Here is a 22,049-nt window from a genome sequence, read left to right on the forward strand (position 1 = left end):
CCACTGCAGAAACGAGAGCATCAGTGGTCTGCAATTCACAAAAAAGCAGTTCTAGCATCACTATAAAACAAAAATTACCAATCAAAATAAAACCAGGAGCCATGTGGAAGATGTTGAAGACAGACAGACAGGATACCGGAACTTTCAGCCAGCAAATTTGGACAGTCAAAGACACAGGTCTGGATTTGCGCTTTTCATCTACCGAGGAACTTGCAAGATTTCATATTACCCATACTCTCCACCCAACTTACCAACACAGGAGGTTTCATTTTGTTTTATTGCAAAACACAACAGGCATGTAATTTTAAAACTGAGATGATTTACATGGAAATTACTACAGTTCATAGACATGAGCACTGACCACAACATATGAAATACATGAGCTGGAATGTCCAAATCTATTACCACACTAAAAACAAACCGTTCATTTTGTACAAGAAAAAAAAACTGCCTCTGGAGTTTGTCATGTGTTTAAACACTTTTTAAACCAAAGAAATTAAGATCTTCATCAAGGCGTCTGCATCCAAACATTTAACAAAGGTTTTTCGACAAGGAAGCAAATACTCTATGTCCACTTCACATTACTGGCCCTGTGCAGAAGAAATACATAAGAGATACAAATGAGGTTAACAACATGGACATCTATTCGGCTCAAGAAAAAAAAAAGGTTAAACAGAAAAAGAACACAAAGAAGCCTGCATGGGGGGAAAGAAAAGTTAGTTCTAGAAGCGCCAGCTCCTCTGGTGTTCTGGTACACCTGGAGAGGAAACGGTTAGCGCAAAGAAATCAAAAAAAAAAAAAACAGTACCGTATGCATGCAGTTTCATTAACAAAGAGAAAAAAAAACAAATGAGCACACGTACAACGGCACACCATCAGAAAGGCAAAGCTCTTTAGTGGGAGAGTACCTGCTGTGCTTGCGGTGCCCCGGCCACGCCCTGGGGGCTGCCCTGCCCGTAGTAGGCCGCCTGCTGCCGGTAATACTCCGCCCAGGCGGCGCTGTAGTCCGGCTGCCCCCCTGCCTGGGGCGCGGCCGGCGCAGCGGCCTGAGGAGCTGCCTGGCCTGGAGGAGACATGACATCACATTACTATCATTTAGCAGACACTTACCTACAGAGGCCATTATTTTTTACATGTTATCCATTTATACACCTGGATATTTACTGAGGCCATTCTGGGGTTAAAGTACCTCGCCCCAGGGGTACAGCAGTGCCCCTTAAGGGATTCAAACCAGTAACCTCTGGTTTACAAGCCCTGCTCCTTGCCACTATGCTGCACTGCCACACACACGCGCCCAGAGGGTCAGAAACTGCCCACTGCCTGGGCTCAATGCCTGAGCAGATACATCCACCGATCGACAATCCCACTGTGACAGATGCTCCAAGTAGGGTAATGGGCCACTTGCATGTGAACGTTCAGGTCTGTCAGGAGGGGAACGACCCCGTCTCTGTTCTCTCTAAGCAGCGGGACAGAAACCTCCTGGGTTGCTCTAGGGCAGCGGTATCCACAGAGCCCCCACTCTAAAGGGTCTGCCCAGTAACAGCTGCCCACACCACTTATCTCCCTCCTTATCGGAGTTTCTGAGGGTGGAAAAGGCTGGATGAGAGAGCTCTGCGTCTTCATACCTTGTTTTTTATAATACTCCTCCCAAGCCTTGGTGTAGTCCTGCGGCTGCTGGCCCTGTTGACCTGAAATGGCAGCATATTTAAGCAGAGTTTCTCAAAGCACATTTGAAGCAGCTAGTTTATACATACACTTTCAATCAATCGCTCAAGAGTTCTACAGCTTATTAAAGATTTTTCGACCACTGCTCATCCAGAATACACTTGTAATTACAAGAATTAGTTCAGAATAAGAACTAGTTAGGAGTGATATTAATAAATGACTGGCTTCAATGCAATCAGCTGTGTGAGGATTTCCACCTGCTCATGTATTTCTGACCCCACAAGTGTAACTACAGCATAGCAATGAAAATGGCAGGTTCTTCTTCAATGCCTGAACCTTCTGATCTGCCCCTGGTAAGTAAATGGAGCTCCTCAATCTACCCTGCTCAGGCTAATCCCAATATATACTCTGAATCTATGTTTGGCAAAATATTTTATACCCAATTTCTTGTAATATTCCTCCCAGGCCTTGGTGTAATCTGCCTGTCCACTCTGAACTGGAGCCTGCTGGTCACCTGTTAAAAATGGTACAATTTAATTGATAACCATTCTTAAAAACGGTGTAGTTAAGTCTTTCCCTGGCTAGGTGTGCTAAACCGTTTCAGGGCAAAGCCACTGATCTGCTCCTCCAATTTCTTTAAAAAAATCTACAGACCCCCCCCCCCCCCATCAACGTACATGCACAGTGGAATTTTTCCCACTGTCCAACTGTCCACTCAGCCTTATAAATATAAATGGCCTTTACTGTACTGCGCAAGGCAGTGTTCAACGCACTTGCAAGGCTGCTGACAGAGACATTGACATTATTCAGAGAAATTATTCTTCATTTCTGCTGTAGCATATAGCAACAACAAGTTATGCCCACAAAGCCCGAGAGGTCAGAGCCAGGGGGTGTACTCGGAGGGGGGGGGTCTTACCTCCTCCGTTGGTCTGAGCTGTGCCGGGGGCGCTGCTGGCGGGGGCCATGGGCGCCTGGGGCTGCTGCTGGTACTGAGAGTAATAGGCTGCCCAGGCGGCTGCGTTGGCATCTGCAGCTGCCTTACCTGCGTGACAAACATGCAGATGTCACTAGGAAACTTGCTTAGTCACCCAGTCACCCATTCTGAGAACATTATAGACATACTAAAGACCTATGAGTATTTTCACTGAAAAGACACAAGCTATCACAAATATGGCCACTCACCAGGATCTTGCTGTCCCTGCTGCCAGTGGGGGAAGCCATTGCCCCAGCCTTGGGGCTGGTAAGGTGCAGGTGGGCCACTGCAAGGAGAGACACGTGCAACCACAGATTAATTCCCCCCCCAAATAACAAACAACTCAAAATACACCCTGAAGGGGTCAATGGTCAGGAAGGGATAAATGTAATGGTCATAGCAGCACTTACTGTGGTCCAGGAGGACCCTGGTTGTAGGGTCCAGGGTTGTACGGGCCCATGGGTGCAGGTGGACCGGGTGGGCCAGGTGGACCGTGTGGGCCAGGACCTCCATGTGGGCCTGGGGGTCCATGGGGGCCACCCATTGGACTGACTGGACCCTAGGGGTGAGACGTGGGCTTTATCGAGTGCTCATGCAAACACTTCAAAGGCAAGTTTCTCTGTCCACCGCGAATGCTGTACGTACCCCAATCTTCTCCTCCACAAGCTGCCGGGCGTAATCTATCTGCTGGTGCGAGCCCCGGATGGTGAATATCTTCAGGCTGGGGTCGGCACCGGGAGGGGGGTTTCTCTGGAGCTCTATCCTGGCACCGGACTGCTGGCTTATGCTTTTGATGGTCTCGCCACCTGGAGAGGAAAGGTCAAAGGGTACCCACATTATACCTCAACGCCACACTTTCTTCCGCACTCATCCGCCTTTACTTAAAAAACAGATCTGATGGTTTAATGTACTCATCTCTCTTGCAGCTAGCTTGTACTTTGTCTGGCCAACTACTGAAACATGGTCATGCAGCACTTCTAACACTGATAACTCCTTATGTGGCTTTCTGCTTATGATGTACTCTGCCTCACTTGTTAATCGCTTTGGATAAATTTGTCTGCCACGCGAATAAATAAATCCAAAATAAGTAAATGTAAAGAAAGGCATGAGCTGGGGGTCAGTGGTGGTCCGCACCTTTTCCGATGATGAGGCCTGTCTTCATGGCGGGGACGGTGAAGACGAACTCTGGCATCCCTCCGGGCGGGCCCATGTTCCAGTTGCCCTGGCCTCTGCCTCGGCCCCGGCCCCCGGGCCCTGGAGGACCCCCGGACTGCACACTCCTCAGCAGGTCGGAAATGATCTCTGCAGCATGCTGGCACCGGTCAGGAGGTCCCATTATCTGAGCTATTCTCTCTGGCATAGAGCCATCGTCTGAAAGGAGGGGGAAAAAGAGAGATGTTATGGCACTCGGTGCTCTCACCCATGCTGAGCAGACTACAGTGGCATTATGCTTATGTACACAGTGTGACAGGGCTTGTTTAAAATGAGCTTGCCTGAGGAAGTACAGAAGTCAGTGTTGGATTATTAAGACACTGCTCTGGAAGGAATTACTTGTGTACCTTTTCCCTTGTTAATCAGTAGGAAGGAAAATCAAAAAAGACAATCTTTTATCTTACACCAAGCGAGCCTGCTAAACCTGTTCAATTTCAAAATTCTCTTCGAAGCTTTCAGTATCAATTTTGGCTTTGCACACACCTGGTTTAAACTGAATCCTCACACCAGTATCGTTCTGGATCTTCTTAATCATTTCGCCGTTCCTTCCGATCACTATTCCCACAGCAAACCTTGGGACTGGAACCTATGAGAAAAAGAGGAGGTCGAACACAGGCCCCCACAAATCCCAAAAAGTGCCCCACATGCCCAAAGACAGCAGTGTCCCTACTTACATCCAAGTCTCCGCCTCCCATCCTTGAGCCGTACTCATTCCGCTGCTCCCGGAAGCCTTGATCATGTATGAGTTCCATCACCATCTCTTTGGCTTGCTGCATTGACAACAGACAAATGGATCAGGTGTGGGGCACTCACCAATGCACAATGTTTAAAAAGCTCTCAAACCATCATTTCATGCATTGTAAAGTTATGTAGGAATGATTCCCAATCACCAATACTGATGTGTGAACTCAGATGAACTATATGCGCGGAGTCATTCAAAACTGGCCCATCGTAATTTTATCACTTCCACCTCATATGTCAAATCGAGGGAAAGAGCAGCTACCTGAACTTTATAGGGCTCTCCAGAGATCCGCAGAGGTTTGTCAGCCCCCGTGTTCTGCGGTCCCTCCTGAATCATCACCATCTTCACTCCAGCGCGTTCCTGATTTGAGAGAGGACACAGTCAGCACTCCAGGTAATGCATCCTGGCTTGTGTGGCACTGCTAGGCTGCTTCTCTGGCCCCTCACCTGCAGCTGTTTAATGGTTTCCCCTCCTTTCCCAATCACCAGTCCGGCTTTGGTGGCAGGGACTAGAATCTCCTGCACAGCCATTCCTGGCCCATCAGAATGGTGGAATGCTGGTGCGGGCCGGCCCTTCTCCACGATTTCGGTCAACAACCTCTTTGCAGTCCTGAGAAGCAGGGGAAAAAGGGAAACACTCAAGGAACTACAAACTGAACTGGGTACACAACTGAAACAACACTTAGCGTTCACTCAGTCTTCCAAGGCAACTGTATTTTGCCATGTTGAAACTAGTAACAGGGGAAGGAAAAAGGTACGTACTGGATGGAATCTGGGGAACCCGTTAATGACACAGACCTCTCAGGCAATCCTCCACTGTCTGGAAATAACAAGAATGCTTTCAAATCACAGCCATAACTTGTATAACTATTAGCAATTACACGTTCAACCCTTAGGTAAAACGTGAAATGTAACAAATTTACAAGGGGGCGACTTACCAGGGGCAATTTGTATTTTGCAGCCTGACTCCTGCTGAAGTCTGGATATCTGCTCTCCTCCTCTCCCGATAACTACAATGAAAAGGGAAGTTTGAACTACTGAACTCCAAAACGACTTGTGCATTTTGTTTAAACCATGTAGCTATTAAACTTACTGAATCCAACCATGCCATCGGGAACTTTGAACTCCTCCGAGGTAGATCTGAAAGAGGCAGAACTCCAGTCAAACTCAAAACTCCAGCCAGCCGTCCCTGATTATGCAGATCTCACAGGCGAATAATTCCAATATTCATTCGACACAGTCTCCTGAGCTTACCTTTGAGGGGCACTCATTCCTCCCATCATTGATGAGAAAGCTGCAACAACAAGAATGCCTGGTCAGACTGGCAATTTTACCAGCAAAGAATGTCAACACAACTCCTGAATTCAATTTCCCTCACCAAACACTACCCAAGTACTAATGGGTTTGATCCTTTAGAAGCGTCTGGCCTTCAAAATCCAAAAGCAAATTTCTCTCAAATCTAAAACACATGCACACCGCAGAGTCACAATACTTACGATCCATCTGTGAGGCAACTTTCTTTGTTTCTGGTTGATCTAAAAAAAAAAAAAAAAGAGTAAAAAAATCAAATTACAACTGCATACCTACATTGTCCCCAGACCAATACTGATACGTTAGCTCTTACAGTTGTATTCTGACTACTGGAGCAAAACCATCTTCATGAAATCTAACTTGGGAAATCTAACTCCATCTAATGTAGATGACCCAGCCAGGCAAAGGGAAACGCCATCAAATCGAACTAACCTTTCACCAACAGTCACACAAAATCCATACGAGGAAACTAAGTGCTAGTGCAGCCAAAACAACACTTAAGCTCAAGGCTGGCAGCATTCCCCTAAAACCAAATACAACCTAATTAGGATTATTGCTCCAATTTTTTAAAAATCTTCACTTAACCTTTATTTTTGCCCAGTTTTATCAATTCAGAATCATTTCCCTTTTTTGAAGCTTTTGGAGCTCTTTGTGTAGTCCGAACTTTACAAATGCCCACTTATGTTGCCAATGACTACACTTACAGAATGGTTCAAACACTCCCACTATGATCTGCAGTGCAGAACTTCCCAGTCGGTGGACACAACTTTTCAGGAGGTCCCTGCGCATGTTCGTATTACAGTGAAAACAGACCATCAGCTAATGAAAGAAACAGCCTTCAGGCAGCCTATTTAAAAATCTATTTCTCTTTTTTAAACTGTGGCTTCAGGCTGTGCAGAAACTCACGTCTGGGAAAAGTGCCTGCAAACTCTGGAGCAGGACACTTGTATTCAATCTCATTCCCACATCAAAATGATCTTGGACTGGGGGTTATTGCAAGTGAGGCCAAAATTTAGGATCATCTGCTCAAATGTCTCTACAATCCTGATCCGGATTTCTGGACACCCACTGGGGGCAATTTGGCTAAACATTGGTGGTCAAGATAAAATTTTAAGGCATCGGTGTGTTTCATGCTACAGCTTTGAGAAACCAAATCACTCATGTGAACAGGGACGTCCGGAAAAATGCATCCATTTGCACGTAAACAGAATCACACACAAACAGTAGTATCATTTAAGTTCAAAACAACGGGCTTCAACATGTGTTTTTGGGACATTAAAAAAAACGCTAACCTGCATCTTCCAAGGGCCTTTTCTGGCCTCCGTATCCAAACTCATTGGTTGTCGGAGGAGGTGCCCCGCCAACATCGCCCCCTATTTTAGCTGCGATCTAAAAGAAAAAATAACACAAGTCAGATGTGATCGCTGGCCTCAATCGCCTACATGTTGCCTTAATTAATTTTCATCTTTATAAACATGTGAATTCGTATTAAGTAGCACTTCCTGTATTCATCTACACAGTTGTGGCGGGGTCGCTGCGCACAACCACTCTGTGACTCGATCGTAGCCTTGGAGCTAAATTAGGCCTAGCCCTAGGTCAATTAACGTTGCTTAATTACAATTACAGCTAGACAACCCCACAGCTAAAGGTAACTATGGTGGGCAAATAACAACCACAATTGAAAATGGTAACATTAGGTATTCGGCTAGTTAGTCGATGGAGTTTTCGGGAGATCATCGATCTAGACAACCTCTACCGCCATCAACAACTAAACATAGTGGGCTAGCTAGCGACCTAGACAGTATGGTGTACTGCGTGTACTCTTTGTTGTCCGTGCTTGACATTTCTGTGCTAATGTATTTAGTTAGCGAATTCCTTTTTTAAATCAAGTGTATATACTTTGATAGTGATCGACTCTGCTATAAAATAAGAAGCAGCTTGGCGCCTAATTGTGGTAGACCATCCAGGATATCGCTAACTAGCCAGCTACTCCTTTTGTTATGTGGGCTAGCCTGGTTAGCTTCAGGACTGGGCCTGCTAGTGAGCTAGCTAGCCAGTAACGGTTAGCATGCTAGCCGATGAAGTATCAACACTTCACGGCGATCATAGTTGCCCAACTTTTAAAATTAACCACTGTATACACTGCACAGCGTAAGCAGCTCGCTTACTCACTTGTCTAGCCCGCTGGAGCGCATCTTTGAAGGCGTCGTTCATGCCACCGCCCGCGTTAGGCGGAGGAGCCACGCTGGAGTAGTCAGCCATCCTGCGACACTTTTATCTTCTCGCGGAGAAGAGAAGATGGCCGCGTGAGCGAAAATGAACCTAAACGGTACTGCGACACGGAAAAGAGGGAGGGGACGAAAACCTCGCAGACTCTCGCGAGTTTTGGAGCGGAGGGATCCGGTTGGTCGCGTCAAACAAAGGGCGGGGATTAAGTTGGGCGTTTGCTCGTGCCAGCAAGAGGTTGTAACTAGGGTAGATAGGGTAAGATATCCAGCCCGGTTCTCTGGTCTATTTTAACTTTAAGATCGCACATATTATGCAGTAGCTGTTTTGACTTCACAGTTTTCTATGTCTAGTCTCGCCAGTTTAGTTTTATCGAAGGAGCTGTCTCTCCTTGTAATTAGATAACGTTATCTGTCTTGCAATCTAAGTCAATAATCAATCAATAATCTACAATATTGTAATGTCGGGTGCAAGACAAATTTGCACATTCTCTTTGAAAGTGAGTTGACTTGCATCTAAAATGAGAAATAAAAATTTTAATTTAAGACTGCATTTGCTATCCAGTTTCCTGCGGTCCAAGGGGAGGGAGGTCCCTACTCGCAAAGGAGCTAGCAAACAAACTATCGCATTCACGCCATAAGCTCTTAGGGAACAAATCAATCAGGACATACGCTAAAACGTAGGTAGTTTTTTTTCCCCGCATGTTGTGGTTGTGTCCAACTGGAACATTTTGGCCTGTTGTAAAATCTGGCACAGCTTGGATGGCTCACAAGGGGAGCTGATTCAAGCTTACATTGCCGGAAGTGTTGCTAAGGAATTTAAAACCGATTACAGTCGCGTTAAAGAAAAGAGAAGTATTTGAAGTGTCTCCCAGCAACTCGATTTGTATACAAGAATTGTACTGTAATGTAATTGTAAAGTTAAATTGTTAAATGTAACATAAAAGGAGCAGAGAAACACCGGCAAAGACAATTGCCGCATCATGTGACCGTGTGGTCGTCGTACAAAAATCAGGTTTTGAATTTTCTTATGGTTACTTTTTCATATTTTCCTGTTGAACAGTAATGACTTTAGCTGAATTCTTTACCTTGTATTCATGTCAATAGTCTCTCTGTTTATCATTTATATTAGATTTCGAGAAGATATGTGATAATTAAATAAATGTGTGCATTTTCATTCCTAAAATAGAATAACTCCAAACTTGTTTTCAGTTATCACACCTCGTTAACATAAGCGCAGACAAAGATGTTTGCATAAAATAAGGACAATTTGCTTTTTATTGTTTGAAAATGTTTTTTTACTTTCATAAATCATTACAGATTTAGTTTAATTAATTAAAAATAAATAACAGCACACTCAAGCATCCTTAGAACCTGAGCAGTGCAGAGATCAAGATTTTTAAAAATGTAAGTGTATTAAACCCTGCAGACATCTGAAAACAAATACAGTGGTGATTCTTTACAACAAAATAACCAAACACAATTAATTCAAGAAACAAATATATTCTTTAAATTAAACAAATGTAAGTATTGCTAATGTGGAATACATTCTGTTTGTAACTTCACAGTATTCTTTTAAACAGTACATGTGGTGAGGGAAAACATACAGCAAAACATAAATTTGTCACTCAGTTGAAGAAAGCACCATTTCAAGTTTGGAGGTTAATGTGTAGTTTAAAAGTGCACAGGGAACAGCCCTCACAAAACTGGCCCCCATTCCACTGTAAAATCCCCGCATCCCATGCTTGTCATAGATACCCATAAGTCCCTGTAGAACACTGGAGGACAGTGGATTCGCATTGAAAGCTGAAAAGACAAAGCAACACGGTTCTGAACTGCTCTGGTCTCATTACATTTACAACATCTGCAAATGTTTTTTTGGGAAAACAGTCTTCCTTAATCACACTTTGTTGTTTCTGGACTAAGGCCATGTATGGGTTAGTCCTCAGATATAGTGACTAGGATGTAAGTGGGATATAATGGTAGTATACTTGGCTTCCCTTGTCTAGTTAGGTCGCAAAAGTTAACTTGTGGTAGGGCTTGAATAGTTTAATGCTCACAGTCACTGGTTTGGGAGTGTTGTTTGCCTGGTCTGACACTGTTGCTCATTCAATGCAAATGGGTACACTTCTATTCTTTTGTGCTGGAAATCTGCTAAGTGAACATAATGTGATGTAATGTAATGTAATTCTCACGAATATCACCCTTACCCTGAGCTTGCTGCTGAGTTCTGATCACTGCTAAGGGATAGCTGGCTGTCTGTCCTGATGCAAAGGCGAGAAAGCTGAAGAAAAACAGTCTTGATTCAGTGCTGTTGGCAGGATCCCTCTTTGCCCAGCTCATTATTGACTGCAGGCAGAGGCAGGAATGTGGGTTAATACTTACCACCAGACAGAACACAGAAATGGTAAAACACATCTCTTCAACCATCAGAGGTGATTATATTAATAAAAAAACTTTGGTGGAATAATGACTGAACACCAGGATTCAATCCACACACTTTTTGTTTCGTCTTGGTCCTTAAGACAGGGCCTTTTTCTGCTGAGTAAGAAAATGGTAACTTTTGCTTACATGTAATTGAAAATATGGCCAGACTGTGAAGTGGGAGCATTGAATTCTGCCCTCACCTCTGACCCCCAGGATCAAAGTGGAGTGCTTGAGCTCCTGGGAAAGGCCACCTGCAGGCCAGAGTTAACTCACCTGATGGACAGCACACTCCACTCCAGCATATGGAATCATGCAGAGGATGCTTGGCTTGAAACCTCTGTAGAAGGCAACACCAGACTCTTTTTGGTAAATGGACCAGGCACACTTTAACACCCCACTGTAGTTTCCCCTCTGCAGGAGATTTAGTCTTACTTTTAAAACCTAGAGCAAAGAGACAGTTAACATTTTATGTATTATTAAAAAACTTTATGGACCACTGATGATTCCCTAAAGCCGATAATACACATTACTTACTTTGTGGTTTGGGGTGATTTTTCAATTTTTTAATTGTACACAAGAGATCTAGATCGGAAACAGTGATGTATAAAAATAGCTGTTCTATGTAACAAGAAGAATCCTCAATTTTTTTATTCCATATACTGTTATATAGACAATATATTGGCACAATAACAGTGCAATTAGTCTCAGCGTCAGCAAAATATGAAATGCACATTTCCTCGATATGGTCACAATTATATATTCCAAACAATATAATACGAAATAAACTACTACACAATTTACAGGACAATACTGCTGTGGTACTTAAACATCAAAACAAAAAGCAGTATCTTACTGGCAGCCAGTAGCACATCTTTCCAGTTTTAGAGGGCATAACATGCACAAACACAGACCCACATGTTTTGTACAGATGCACAAGACTTCACAGTATGTATTCGGACCTGTCAGTGCTGTCTTATACCTCGAGTGGGTAGAACACAGCGTGGGCCACTGCCCCAGACACACAGCCAAGTCCGAACCTCTGCTGGACTGTCAGTCTGTCGTCCGGAATTTGACTGTGTACCTTCAACTGGGGGGGCAACAACAACAATCAATGACATGCAGCTGACATTGTTGTTTAAGAAAACACATTTCTGTTTTATTCAAGCTTGTCATATGTTTCAGCCAATCACAGATGCTGTAAACCTCAGGTTCCTACTTTGACTCTCTCAGCTTTCCCCCATGCAATCTATAAGAGCAGGCTAATTATCCAGATATAGGGTAAGTGAACTGCTCATAACTTTACGAATAATACAAATTCAGAATGAATTCCAGCTGTGTTGCACCCAGTAGAAAGGAAACATAATGTAATGGAAAAGCAACAACCAAAGCATGTTTAATTATTTTGCATTTCCTGTGAAGCCCGCTTAAGCATTAAAAATGTGATAAAATTGCACAATGTACAATGACTCTCCAACACACCTGCGAATAGATGAAGTACTGGAGCGTTGACTGGGGAGTTCCTTTCAGTACGTTCACAGCATTACCCTGCCACATAGACCTGACACCGCCCACTTGCAACTCTCTAAATCCCTGAGACATGGCCTTTGAGCCATAAACCTAAAAATGTACAAAACAACCAGCATTTACTTCATCCCAATAGGTCATATTATTTTACTTAAAACTGAAAGAACATAAGGGGAGAGAATATCCTTATGGTTCAATTATGCTTCTAATAACCCTTCACATGCAATTACTTAGCCTTTAAAAATCATACAAACATAAAAAGGTTTGTTGGGAAATTTGGGAGAAATTAATTTTTTCTTATTCTATAAGTTACACATCATTATATCATTATATGATTGTTTAAGGGATTTAAGTAAAGTGGATATTTGGATACACTGGGACACAGTAGACTGAGATTTCCATTACCATGATATATGACTGTTTAGTTTATATTTGTCCTCATCAGGATGCCAGCTATTCTGATCCAACATTGTTTTCAGTCTTTCATAGGACACAGCGCACCCTGTGCCAAAAGAGCCCGAGGCCGAAAAAGCACCATGGAATGGCTGTGGCCTGAATCTACCTGAAGCTGAGTTTTTAAGCGGTCGATGGGTGCAGTGACAGTCCGTGACATGGCGTCTGCCATCCCTGCAGCCAGTATGTGATTCTTCCAGGCCCCTGATTTGGCCTCCTCCTGGGTGAACTCCATGGGCATCGTGCGACTCTCGCCCACGTCAAACACCTGGGGAGCCATCCCACGTCACGTCATGAGTATTCCAAAGACTTCTTTAAAAAAGAAAACTGAAACCTCAAAATGTAACCCATCACCTGTACCTAAGTTACTGCTGTACAGTATAATACAGTACTGGTCAAAAGCTTGAATGCATGTTTCTCATTATCTTAAAGATTTTATCTTAAAGAAATGCTTGAAATTTGTTTCTTAGACAAATATAAATAGTGAAATTGATGCCTAGGTATGGATTTCCTTCCAAAACAGACATTTTTATTTAAAAAAAATACTTTTGGCTACTTTGAAGAATCTTAAATATAAGATGGTTTTGATTTGTTTAACATTTTTTTGGTCACTGCATAATTCCATTTGTGTTATTTCATAGCTTTGATGTCTGTACTATTATTCTAAAATGTGGAAAATAGTAAAAAAGTAAATAAATAAAGAAAAACCCTTCTATGAGTGGGTGTGTCCAAAGTAGGTTTCCATGGGTCTTTACCATGCTGCGTTTCCAGGAGGACACCAGCTCGCTTATGTCCTCAGCCGGGTTTAGTATGATGTGCTGCAGGAATTCCCCCCAGTCCACAGTCATTGAGCTGTCTTCATCCATCCTGACAGCACCAGGGACAGCCATCTGTTAAAGATCTCCAGCGACATTCGCCTCTTAAGCAAGTACTGTTTCGCAACAAGTTGGTTTTTGAGGTCTAAATCAAATACCTTTTCTTTTGTTACGAAACATAACTACAAAGCCACAAGTTAAATGGTTAAAGTGTTCCAGAAATAAAACTAATTTTAGTCAAAGCATGAAATCATAATTAAGAAATAATACTAGACAATGTGGATTTTGACTGACAAAGAAAAACTTTCATTAATTTACAAGACTAACTAATTCAGCCTCAGCATTGGTTGGGGGCAACGTACAGAAGAAAAAAATCGACGTGTTTGTAATGCGACATCCATTCAGACAGGCTCAGTGCGCATGCTCGTAATCTTAAAGCTGTGATCCGTTAATAAGGGAAGGAATTCTTAAGAGGAAGGAAAAACAGATGCAGACCTTACATTTGTATTATTCTCTTTGCATTCTGCTTTGTAATGGCCACTCCTAACTCCTTAAACAAATCTATGATTTCCTCCTGGTCAATGACTCCTAGCCGGAGAAGAAATGGATATGATTAAAAATAGTGTCTTATCAAAAGAGATATTGCAACAGTGGTCAAACTCGTAGATAATGAGAGGCTCAGAGATCAGGCCCAGCGTTATACTGTGGCACACAGTGATTACCTAGCAAAAATTTAGTTTGCTGTTGAAGCATGCACTTTCTATATTCACTGTGTTTTAAAATTGTTTAATCATATCTGAACGGTGCAAACTATTAAGTTCCAAATCCGATAGAGACGTAACACGCTATACACATGTGAAGCGCATTGAATGTGACATTTTCAGCTACAGGTTATTTCACCCATCGCTTACTGGTGTATAGCAACAAACAAACGCATTCCTCCAAAGAGCAACGCTTTGACCTTGAAAAATTGTCTTCGAGGATAAAGGTATTCTACAGAAAAAAAATAATAATAAAATAAAATAAATAGTTGAAGATATTCAATAGCGCACACTTTCCATTGTCATGCAAAATGATTTAAAAATGAACTAATCAACCACTTTTTATATAACTAAAACGAAAGAGAACTCTTCGTAAACTTTTTGAAGTTGCCTTAGACATTTAAGAGTTGACTCCTTATGTTCAGAATCATACGTCGTTATTTTTTTTTTAAATTGGTTGAACATGCTCAGAAATTAACTCACCGCATTTATTTTTGTCAAGCATCTCAAAATTTATTTTCCATTTCTTTTCTCTGTCCATCATGTAGCTGAGAAACTCCTCATAGTCTAATCGCTCGTCATTGTTTTGGTCATAGTTCTCCACGATGGCCTGTAAAAGTAAATATAGTTTAAAAAATGGAAATATGATCATCACAATTCCAAACAAGAACGTGTGGAAATACGTTTTTCACCATGGCCGTATGTGGTTACAAAATATTTCAGTTCGTTTCTACCCAACAGATGTAAATCATCTGGTGCGCTTTAATGCTTGCATGGGTAATCATAAATCATATTACCTGAGCTTTCTCATCCATAGACAAAATCCCAATTTTTTTCATCTCCTTGTGCAGTTCGCCTACGTCTATAAAACCATCCTTGTTGCTGTCCAGTTTGAGGAACAGGCTGCGGAATTGATCCATGCTACAAAGGGAAATGTAAAGACAGTAAGTACCTATATGCTAGCATGCTTATGAATTATAAGTGCATATCCGTGACCCTCTTTGCATGAACACGTGCACGTTTGTATTGCATGATAATACCATAGACCCAGTAATACTGTACCCTTTCTGAGAGGTATGCTGAGTCATTTTCTTGCACTGGCCGTGTCCTGATGCCTCCTGTTCAATGATGCAGATGCTGCTATCCCTGGGATTAGCAGTGTACGGTATTTTCCCGTTTTTTTACGTTATAGTGGTGAGTGTACAGCAGGTGGCACTGTGGGAAAGCAGACTTTCCAGACGCATGCGTTTGGTGTCCTTGTCCTGTTCCTGGAGTAGTTAGACCTAGCTAATGTTACCAAGGTAGTGTATCGTATCCTGAAGAATTTTAGCGTGATATGATAAAAAAATTTCGATTCGATATTATCCTTAGAGTTAATAGTTTTTTCCCCCCAAACCTTATCTCACAAAATGCACGAAATGGCAAATCCACCTTCCTTGATCTTAGTGACTGGCTAGTTAGCCAGCCAACCAGTCTGACTGAAGCAATGAGGCTATTTACCATCGGTTAGGTTATTAGGTGAGATAGATAGATCATAGGTAAGGTTACTTTATCGGCTGTGGTGATATGTGATTTTGTCAGGTGTGTCCAGATGATGTCCAGAAAATGTCTCTTTACTTGCCAGCTTGTTAGCTGCTGTGTAGCTGGCTACATTGCTAGTTAACTTAGGTTTTCACCTTGCTGTGGAGGACCCCCTAACTTTAGTATAACGTTAGGCTGTCCCTGTCATAAGCACCTTGTTGACAAATAACGGCTGGCGATCAGCACTTCAGATAAATGTTATCCAGTCTATTAAACGTTACATTTCAGGTGTTCGTAAAAATACAATTCAGAATGTGTAAGGCAACCTGAGACCGGAATCTGTGCTTCAAGTAATAATACTGTGTTCCGTGGTCAACGGAGCATTTCACAGTATGGTTTCGTGTGAAATATAAGCACTGACAGAGCTTTTTTTAACACAATAGCCGACCCCAAAAACTGAGCAGCACATGGGAAATGACGTGCCTCAGCATCAATTACTTTCTAGAAAGAACTACTGGATTCTGGTGGGTACGGGTGCAGGGGAGTGGAGCTTTGGCTATTTAAAGAGGGTCCGGGGTGGAGAAAACACATGCACTTGGGTTTTTAAGCAACGCCTCCTGTAACATACATCATCGGTAGACACTGAAACGTTACCAGCTAGCAAGCTAGCTGTCATTGTTTATAAAGAGCGACGTTTTCCCACTAACGCCATTAATAACGGAGCGTTTCTCAGGAGCTGACAGTGCCTAGCAACAGTGCTTAGGAATCAGCTTTTTCACCGCCGTGGAAATAGCCTATTCTGGGCCGGGTAGAGAGGAAAATGGGAAAGGATTATTACAAAATACTGGGGATCCAGAAAGGAGCGGCAGACGAGGACATTAAGAAGGCGTACAGAAAACAGGCTCTGAAATGGCATCCTGATAAAAACAAGGCGGCCAATGCAGAGGAGAAATTCAAGGAAATCGCCGAGGCATACGAAGTTCTGAGTGATCCGAAAAAGAGGGAAATATACGACCAATATGGTGAAGAAGGTATGGATTTAATTTCTGAACCATCTGTTCTTTTTTCCAGCAGCTGTGTTATTCTCATAGATGTCATGAGGGTTCAAATGCCTATTTCGTAAGGTCTCATAGATAACATTTTAGACCTCTTACTCGGTATAGTATTTTTTGCCGCTCTGTCATTCTCCCTTACTGTCTAGAATCTAGATAGCAAGCGTTAGCTAAAGATAGTTAACGTTGGTTAACGTTCATGTAACCTTACAAAGAAATATTTCACTCTAGACCAAACTATGTGGCTGTCTAACCAAATAATTACTGCATTTGGATGGTTAGCGAAAGTAAAATTGCCAGTTTTGTCGAGATTCACGGTAGCTGAATCATGTCATGTACTACGATTATTAGTTACTAGTTCTCCTCCCTTCGCTTTCTGTCTGTTGGCAATACGTAATGTCTGTCCTACATTGACAGCGTAAAGAACTATACGTTTGTTAAGGATAAAGATAAAGGTTACTCATAGTTTTAAAGTCGTTAAAATCAAAGAATTCATAATATAACAAACGCAGAAAATACATGTCGAAAACGTTTAAAACATGAAAAAAGGGTGACGTGGGGGTGTCACAGCTGGCAGTAGTTTTGAGAACAATCACTGTTACAGCATATCTGTGATTGTCTGAGACGGATTGGTTAATGCGGCCTTGCTTTCATGTACATTTTGTATAATCTCAGGCTTTCATTGAGTGTCACTGCTGGCTGGAGAGCTTTTGAAAGCCATCAAATGATTGGCTTAAGCGTAGACTTTCCATGCCCCCTACATCCCCCGCAAAACCATGTAACCCCTCCGAACCTCAGCGAAATGACAGGAAGTCCTTGCCATTAAAGGTTGGGCTCTTTGGAAAGAAATCAAGTTGCATCAGACTGAACTTTGCACTGCTTTCCTATTTAGGGAATTTGCATGAAAATAAAAATAACATTTTATTGTCAATAATCTTTTTTGCTTGGTTATCCCTGGTGCCACTGAAGCTATTGTACGGAGGATAACCAAAATATTTGACTTTTTGTGCCCTTTTTCAGGTCTCAAAGGAGGAGGGGGACCATCAGACGGGCAGGGGGGCAGCTACACCTACACATTCCACGGAGACCCCCACGCCACCTTCGCCACGTTCTTCGGGGGCGCCAACCCCTTCGAGATGTTCTTCGGCAGGAAGGCGGCCAACGGGAGGGACGAGGAGGACATGGAGGTGGAGGGTGACCCCTTCTGCTCCTTCACCAGCTTCAACTTGAACGGCTTCCCCCGGGAGCGCCACGCAGGCGTGGGGCCCCTCCGGCGCAAGCAGGACCCGGCCATCCACCACGAGCTGCGGGTCTCCCTGGAGGAGATCTTCCACGGCTGCACCAAGAGGATGAAGATCTCGCGCAAGCGGCTCAACCCGGACGGCCGGACCCTGCGCACCGAGGACAAGATCCTTACCATCGAGATCAAGCGCGGCTGGAAGGAGGGTACCAAGATCACCTTCCCGCGGGAGGGCGACGAGTCGCCCAACACCATCCCCGCAGACATAGTCTTCGTCATCAAGGACAAGCCCCATGCCCACTTCCGGAGGGAAGGGTCTGACATTGTGTACCCAGTGCGCGTCAGTCTACGACAGGTGAGTAGCAGTTCCTAATTGTCCTACTAGCTGTGCAAGGATTATACTGTAAATTGGTGCAGATGGAATATTAGATTATAACATTCCAAAGACATGGAGGTCAGGCAGCGAGGTCAGATTCTACCTCCGCTTAAGGATAAGTTTACCTGACAAAACATCTGCGCTTAGGTGCCACAAGGTACTAAAGTAGCCAAGAAAGCTGTATGATTATCATACAAAGAGAACTGATAACTAAGAACAAAGAGTAAATAAATGTCAAGTAATACCTAAGCAAAATCTGTGTAATTCTGCATTCTACCAAAGAAATACAGGCAACAGACCTAAGTAGCAATAGACAAATTAAACAGAATAAACCATCAGCTGAAGCTCAAACCTGGCCATGAACCTCTATGGAGTAGATCTGTCTGTTGCAGATCGTGATTGTAAAATGGTAGCTCCAAGCTTTTGATATCCATAGCTTTTACCCCCTGGGATAGAAGTTATGTACATTCATAGCTGAAGCGTTATGCGTGGTCAATTACATAACCTAAAATATACAGTAGGAAACATGAGCTCAAACACTTGTGTAGTGTAAGAGACGGCAGCACGCCCACTTACAGCACAACATGCTCTGATGTGTTCTCCTGCCTGCCAGTAGTCATCAGTTTAATTTTAGTTACATATTTGTTCAAGACAGATTTTTTTTAACCTCGATTTAATGAGGTTGTCCCATTAGAATTACAGTCTGTTTTTCAAGAGAGATGGTGCCCAAAATGGACCACTGGTCCAACATTTCCTTTTGCCATAACACTGTTGATGCACAGTTCAGACAGTGATTGCAGTGGCTAGTTATCATAACATTAGGTGTTATTGATACATTATTGTGATTAAGAAATGTCTTGTAGTTAACTGTCAATCAGTTGTAAATTACCTAGTGAGCCAAAACTCTAAGCTCGCTTGTAGCTAGCTGTTACCTCTGACAGTTTTTATTCTGGTTTGGCTTTTGCTAGTTATCTAATCTATCAGTTATTCAATATATAGTTCTTCAGCTGTAACAACAGTGAATTTTTCAGACAAATGTTCAGGTATATGCAGTTATCTTAAATTCCCCCAGATGACTGTCACTCTCATCCAGGGTGACTTTCACAGCTTAGAACTTTTATAAGTTATCTGTTTGTACAGCTAGATATTTGCTTTACATTTTGTATTCTTCTTGTATGGTGCCTCAGAGAACCCTGAAGGGTAAAAAAGAAGGGAAAGCTCAGATTTAAAAGTTCACCGCACCTGTATGGAGCAGGTGTATTTGCTTTACATTGTATCCTGTTAGTTTTTTGTTAATAGTTTGTGGATGAAAACCACAAAGGGATTTTACAGTTTGTAAGACGGATGAAAGATGGCTGGTCTGTGCCTCGATGTCTCACACTGGAGTTCATGTTCTTCTCATTCCAGTCCCTGTGCGGCTGCTCGGTCACCGTGTCGACGATAGATGGGAAAACATGTAACTTGAAGGTAACGGAGGTCATCAAACCCGGGCTGAGAAAGACTGTTGCTGGTCAAGGACTTCCCTTCCCTAAGAACCCAGACCAGAGGGGAGACCTGGTGGTGGAGTTTGATGTGAACTTTCCGGACAGCCTCCCGTCCAGCGCAAAGGATGTTCTGAAGCGCCATTTACCCGCGTCCTAAAAGAGGGGAGCGGACAGACCGGTGCAGCCTTGGCAACGCACCGTCTCTTGGACCATTTACAAACCCTTATAAAGAATGTGCAATTTATATTTTTTATCTATATGGTGTTTATTTTTAAATACCCTGCATGCAGCAAAGGTTATGAAAGTGCAAGTAAAAAGTTTTGATGTCTGAAAGTAAACCTTTTATGTGGGTCATTTCCCTCACACTGATTGCTTTTTTTTTTTTTTCCTTTTGAGAGTTTATTGTGAGTTGTAAGACATGGGATGCCATACTAGCTATATGGAATACATGATGTGGACAATGTAGAAATGACAATACCAGTTCAAACTGAAGCTCACATTGCAGTGTATTTGCCACACAATGGTAGAGGTCATGTAGCTTGTGTTCCATGGTATAAAGCCAGCTGTTCTCTAATATTAGGGTCTAAATGGTGACATCATAGTGCAAGTAAACCTTATCAGTTGACTGCATTATGCCAATGTTGCTGAATATGGATTCTTTCTGTTTTAAACCTTTTCAATATTAGCTTAAGCTTTTTGATGAGTCATTTAGATTCTCATATTGGCCCAGAAAATATACTGCTCACACATAGTATTTTTAATTTCCTGTAATAATGATCAAAATTGTGACGCATAAAGTGTGACTACAACTAACTACAGCAAGTATTCATGGAAAATTAATGTGGTGAAACTTTTGATGCAGACTTATAAACTGCAGATTGTGACACATACGGCTTTAATAATTCCAGCTAGCTAATATAAGCATGTCAACTGTATGCTTACAAAAAACAACGACAAATCCATGGATTACAGTGTTTGCTCCAGAGTCCTCCCACGCTGAGGAAAGAGCTCAAAGAAAATTAATACAACAAATCTGATGAACCGTTTGAAGCGATGTCACCTCACTTCACTGAGCTTCTGAAAAGTGGCGGAAGAATAAAGCTCAGACACATGCACACAGAAATATACTATAATGCAGCTGTCTGTGCAGCCATCATTCTAAGAAATATGATAGCAAAAAAGGGTGTCACCTTCTCAAATATTTTGAAACCACTTAATGTAGTTAGGAGTCAAAAACTTTATTGATGATTCAATATGTCTAAAGCTGAAATTTTGTTTCAGCTCCTTGGCTCAACAAAAAAAAAAAAAAACTAACAAAAACAGAAAAATGTGCAGAAATCACACATTGGCTGTTCCTTGTCATACTTTGCCCATTTTAAAACATACCCTTGTTTAGGATCAATATTGCAGAGGGGGTGAATGATTCATATGATGTAATAGTTTTTCGGACCAAACGGGACTTAGAATCTGTGACCTGATGGCAACATCTGAAAAGATAAATGCAAGGAAGTGAATGAGTGCTGAAAATATGTACAGCTTCTCTCACAGAAATGCCCGGTGCATTCCAAGCAGGGACTCATGCCATCACTGAGGAACCAGAGCTGTAAAGCTGATTGGGATAAAGGTCTTAATTCTGAGTTTTGAGGCATATGTGAGCAGCAGTCGAATGACGGAGGAGAGAGATGAGGAGTAGGGTGGCATAGAAGTAAGGGTTCGGAAGGAGACCAATAGTCTTCAGAGTTCAGGAGGATTTGGTTAGATGATGGTAGTCCAAGCAAGAGAGCACCGTGGCATTCCTCAGAAACAGGGTAAAAAATAAATTAATAAACTGCATGTTGGACATTGGCAAGTGTCAGTCAATGCAACCATATGCCAGAGGAGAATGTGGCTGTTGTCATGAGTAAACTGTAATTATGGTAACTATGGTGTATGGGGAAATCTGGTTCGGTTTAATTGATTTAACTGTAACCCTAAGAAGAATAATCATAGTGCAGAAAACAGTAACATTAAGGGTTTTTAAAGGGTGATCAAAACTCAAAGTACTTGACTCGTGACTCCCCGCAATAACGACTGGGTAAGGCGTTCACATCCGCTCACAGCGGTGAAGCCTCATTTGCGCCACCAGGGGACGCCACATGTGTCTTTTTCGGGGAGAGCGCTACCGTGGAAACACTCATTTTCAGTTTAATTTAATATCTGCACTGACTCAGCAAGCGCATCACGTCTTTTAAAATAGAAACGTAAAAGGGAAAGGCGTCAAACAACATCA

The 22,049-nt window shown here is 42.6% G+C and overlaps 3 protein-coding genes across 5 annotated transcripts; 1 reads left to right on the forward strand and 2 right to left on the reverse strand.

Annotated features, from left to right (window-relative positions):
• Window positions 1-259: 259 nt before the first annotated feature.
• fubp1 (far upstream element (FUSE) binding protein 1) lies at window positions 260-8,244 on the reverse strand. Of its 3 annotated transcripts, XM_036553958.1 has the most exons (20): window positions 8,075-8,244; window positions 7,195-7,291; window positions 6,088-6,126; window positions 5,846-5,885; window positions 5,685-5,731; window positions 5,530-5,601; window positions 5,354-5,411; window positions 5,039-5,201; window positions 4,854-4,952; window positions 4,525-4,620; window positions 4,334-4,436; window positions 3,773-4,009; window positions 3,284-3,444; window positions 3,049-3,197; window positions 2,848-2,924; window positions 2,582-2,707; window positions 2,105-2,179; window positions 1,626-1,688; window positions 909-1,063; window positions 260-590 (listed from the first exon to the last, which is right to left on the reverse strand). In XM_036553958.1, exons 1-20 carry the CDS (start codon window positions 8,162-8,164, stop codon window positions 582-584), a joined length of 1,956 nt encoding a protein of 651 aa, XP_036409851.1. In that variant the 5' UTR covers window positions 8,165-8,244; the 3' UTR covers window positions 260-581. The 3 variants fall into 3 exon arrangements, with proteins under 3 accessions (XP_036409851.1, XP_036409850.1, XP_036409852.1); XM_036553957.1 differs by having other exon boundaries at window positions 260-1,063; XM_036553959.1 differs by lacking the exon at window positions 2,105-2,179 and having other exon boundaries at window positions 260-1,063.
• A 1,507-nt stretch (window positions 8,245-9,751) lies between these two features.
• On the reverse strand, window positions 9,752-15,227 carry slc25a24l (solute carrier family 25 member 24, like). Its single transcript, XM_036553878.1, has 11 exons — window positions 15,170-15,227; window positions 14,905-15,028; window positions 14,591-14,717; window positions 13,847-13,934; window positions 13,287-13,398; window positions 12,641-12,799; window positions 12,034-12,171; window positions 11,534-11,641; window positions 10,828-10,995; window positions 10,338-10,476; window positions 9,752-9,933 (listed from the first exon to the last, which is right to left on the reverse strand). Exons 1-11 carry the CDS (start codon window positions 15,193-15,195, stop codon window positions 9,752-9,754), a joined length of 1,371 nt encoding a protein of 456 aa, XP_036409771.1. The 5' UTR covers window positions 15,196-15,227.
• A 933-nt stretch (window positions 15,228-16,160) lies between these two features.
• dnajb4 (DnaJ heat shock protein family (Hsp40) member B4) lies at window positions 16,161-20,822 on the forward strand. The gene is made up of 3 exons (XM_036554129.1): window positions 16,161-16,659; window positions 17,701-18,275; window positions 19,704-20,822. Exons 1-3 carry the CDS (start codon window positions 16,449-16,451, stop codon window positions 19,935-19,937), a joined length of 1,020 nt encoding a protein of 339 aa, XP_036410022.1. The 5' UTR covers window positions 16,161-16,448; the 3' UTR covers window positions 19,938-20,822.
• Window positions 20,823-22,049: the final 1,227 nt, after the last annotated feature.

Source organism: Megalops cyprinoides, chromosome 20 (genome assembly GCF_013368585.1).
Source record: "Megalops cyprinoides isolate fMegCyp1 chromosome 20, fMegCyp1.pri, whole genome shotgun sequence".
Lineage (NCBI taxonomy): Eukaryota > Metazoa > Chordata > Actinopteri > Elopiformes > Megalopidae > Megalops > Megalops cyprinoides.

Coding starts and splice junctions, on each gene's coding strand:
- fubp1 (XM_036553957.1), bottom strand. CDS start 8,164: ATGGCTGACTACTCCAGCGTGGCTCCTCCGCCTAACGCGGGCGGTGGC. Junction 6,127..7,194: donor AAGGCCCTTGGAAGATGCAG/GTTAGCGTTTTT, acceptor TTTTTTTTTTAG/ATCAACCAGAAACAAAGAAA. Junction 5,732..5,845: donor GGAATGAGTGCCCCTCAAAG/GTAAGCTCAGGA, acceptor TGCCTCTTTCAG/ATCTACCTCGGAGGAGTTCA.
- slc25a24l (XM_036553878.1), bottom strand. CDS start 15,195: ATGACTCAGCATACCTCTCAGAAAGG. Junction 12,800..13,286: donor CCTCCTGGAAACGCAGCATG/GTAAAGACCCAT, acceptor ATGGCTCCCCAG/GTGTTTGACGTGGGCGAGAG. Junction 9,934..10,337: donor AACTCAGCAGCAAGCTCAGG/GTAAGGGTGATA, acceptor TTGTCTTTTCAG/CTTTCAATGCGAATCCACTG.
- dnajb4 (XM_036554129.1), top strand. CDS start 16,449: ATGGGAAAGGATTATTACAAAATACTGGGGATCCAGAAAGGAGCGGCA. Junction 16,660..17,700: donor CGACCAATATGGTGAAGAAG/GTATGGATTTAA, acceptor GCCCTTTTTCAG/GTCTCAAAGGAGGAGGGGGA. Junction 18,276..19,703: donor TGCGCGTCAGTCTACGACAG/GTGAGTAGCAGT, acceptor TTCTCATTCCAG/TCCCTGTGCGGCTGCTCGGT.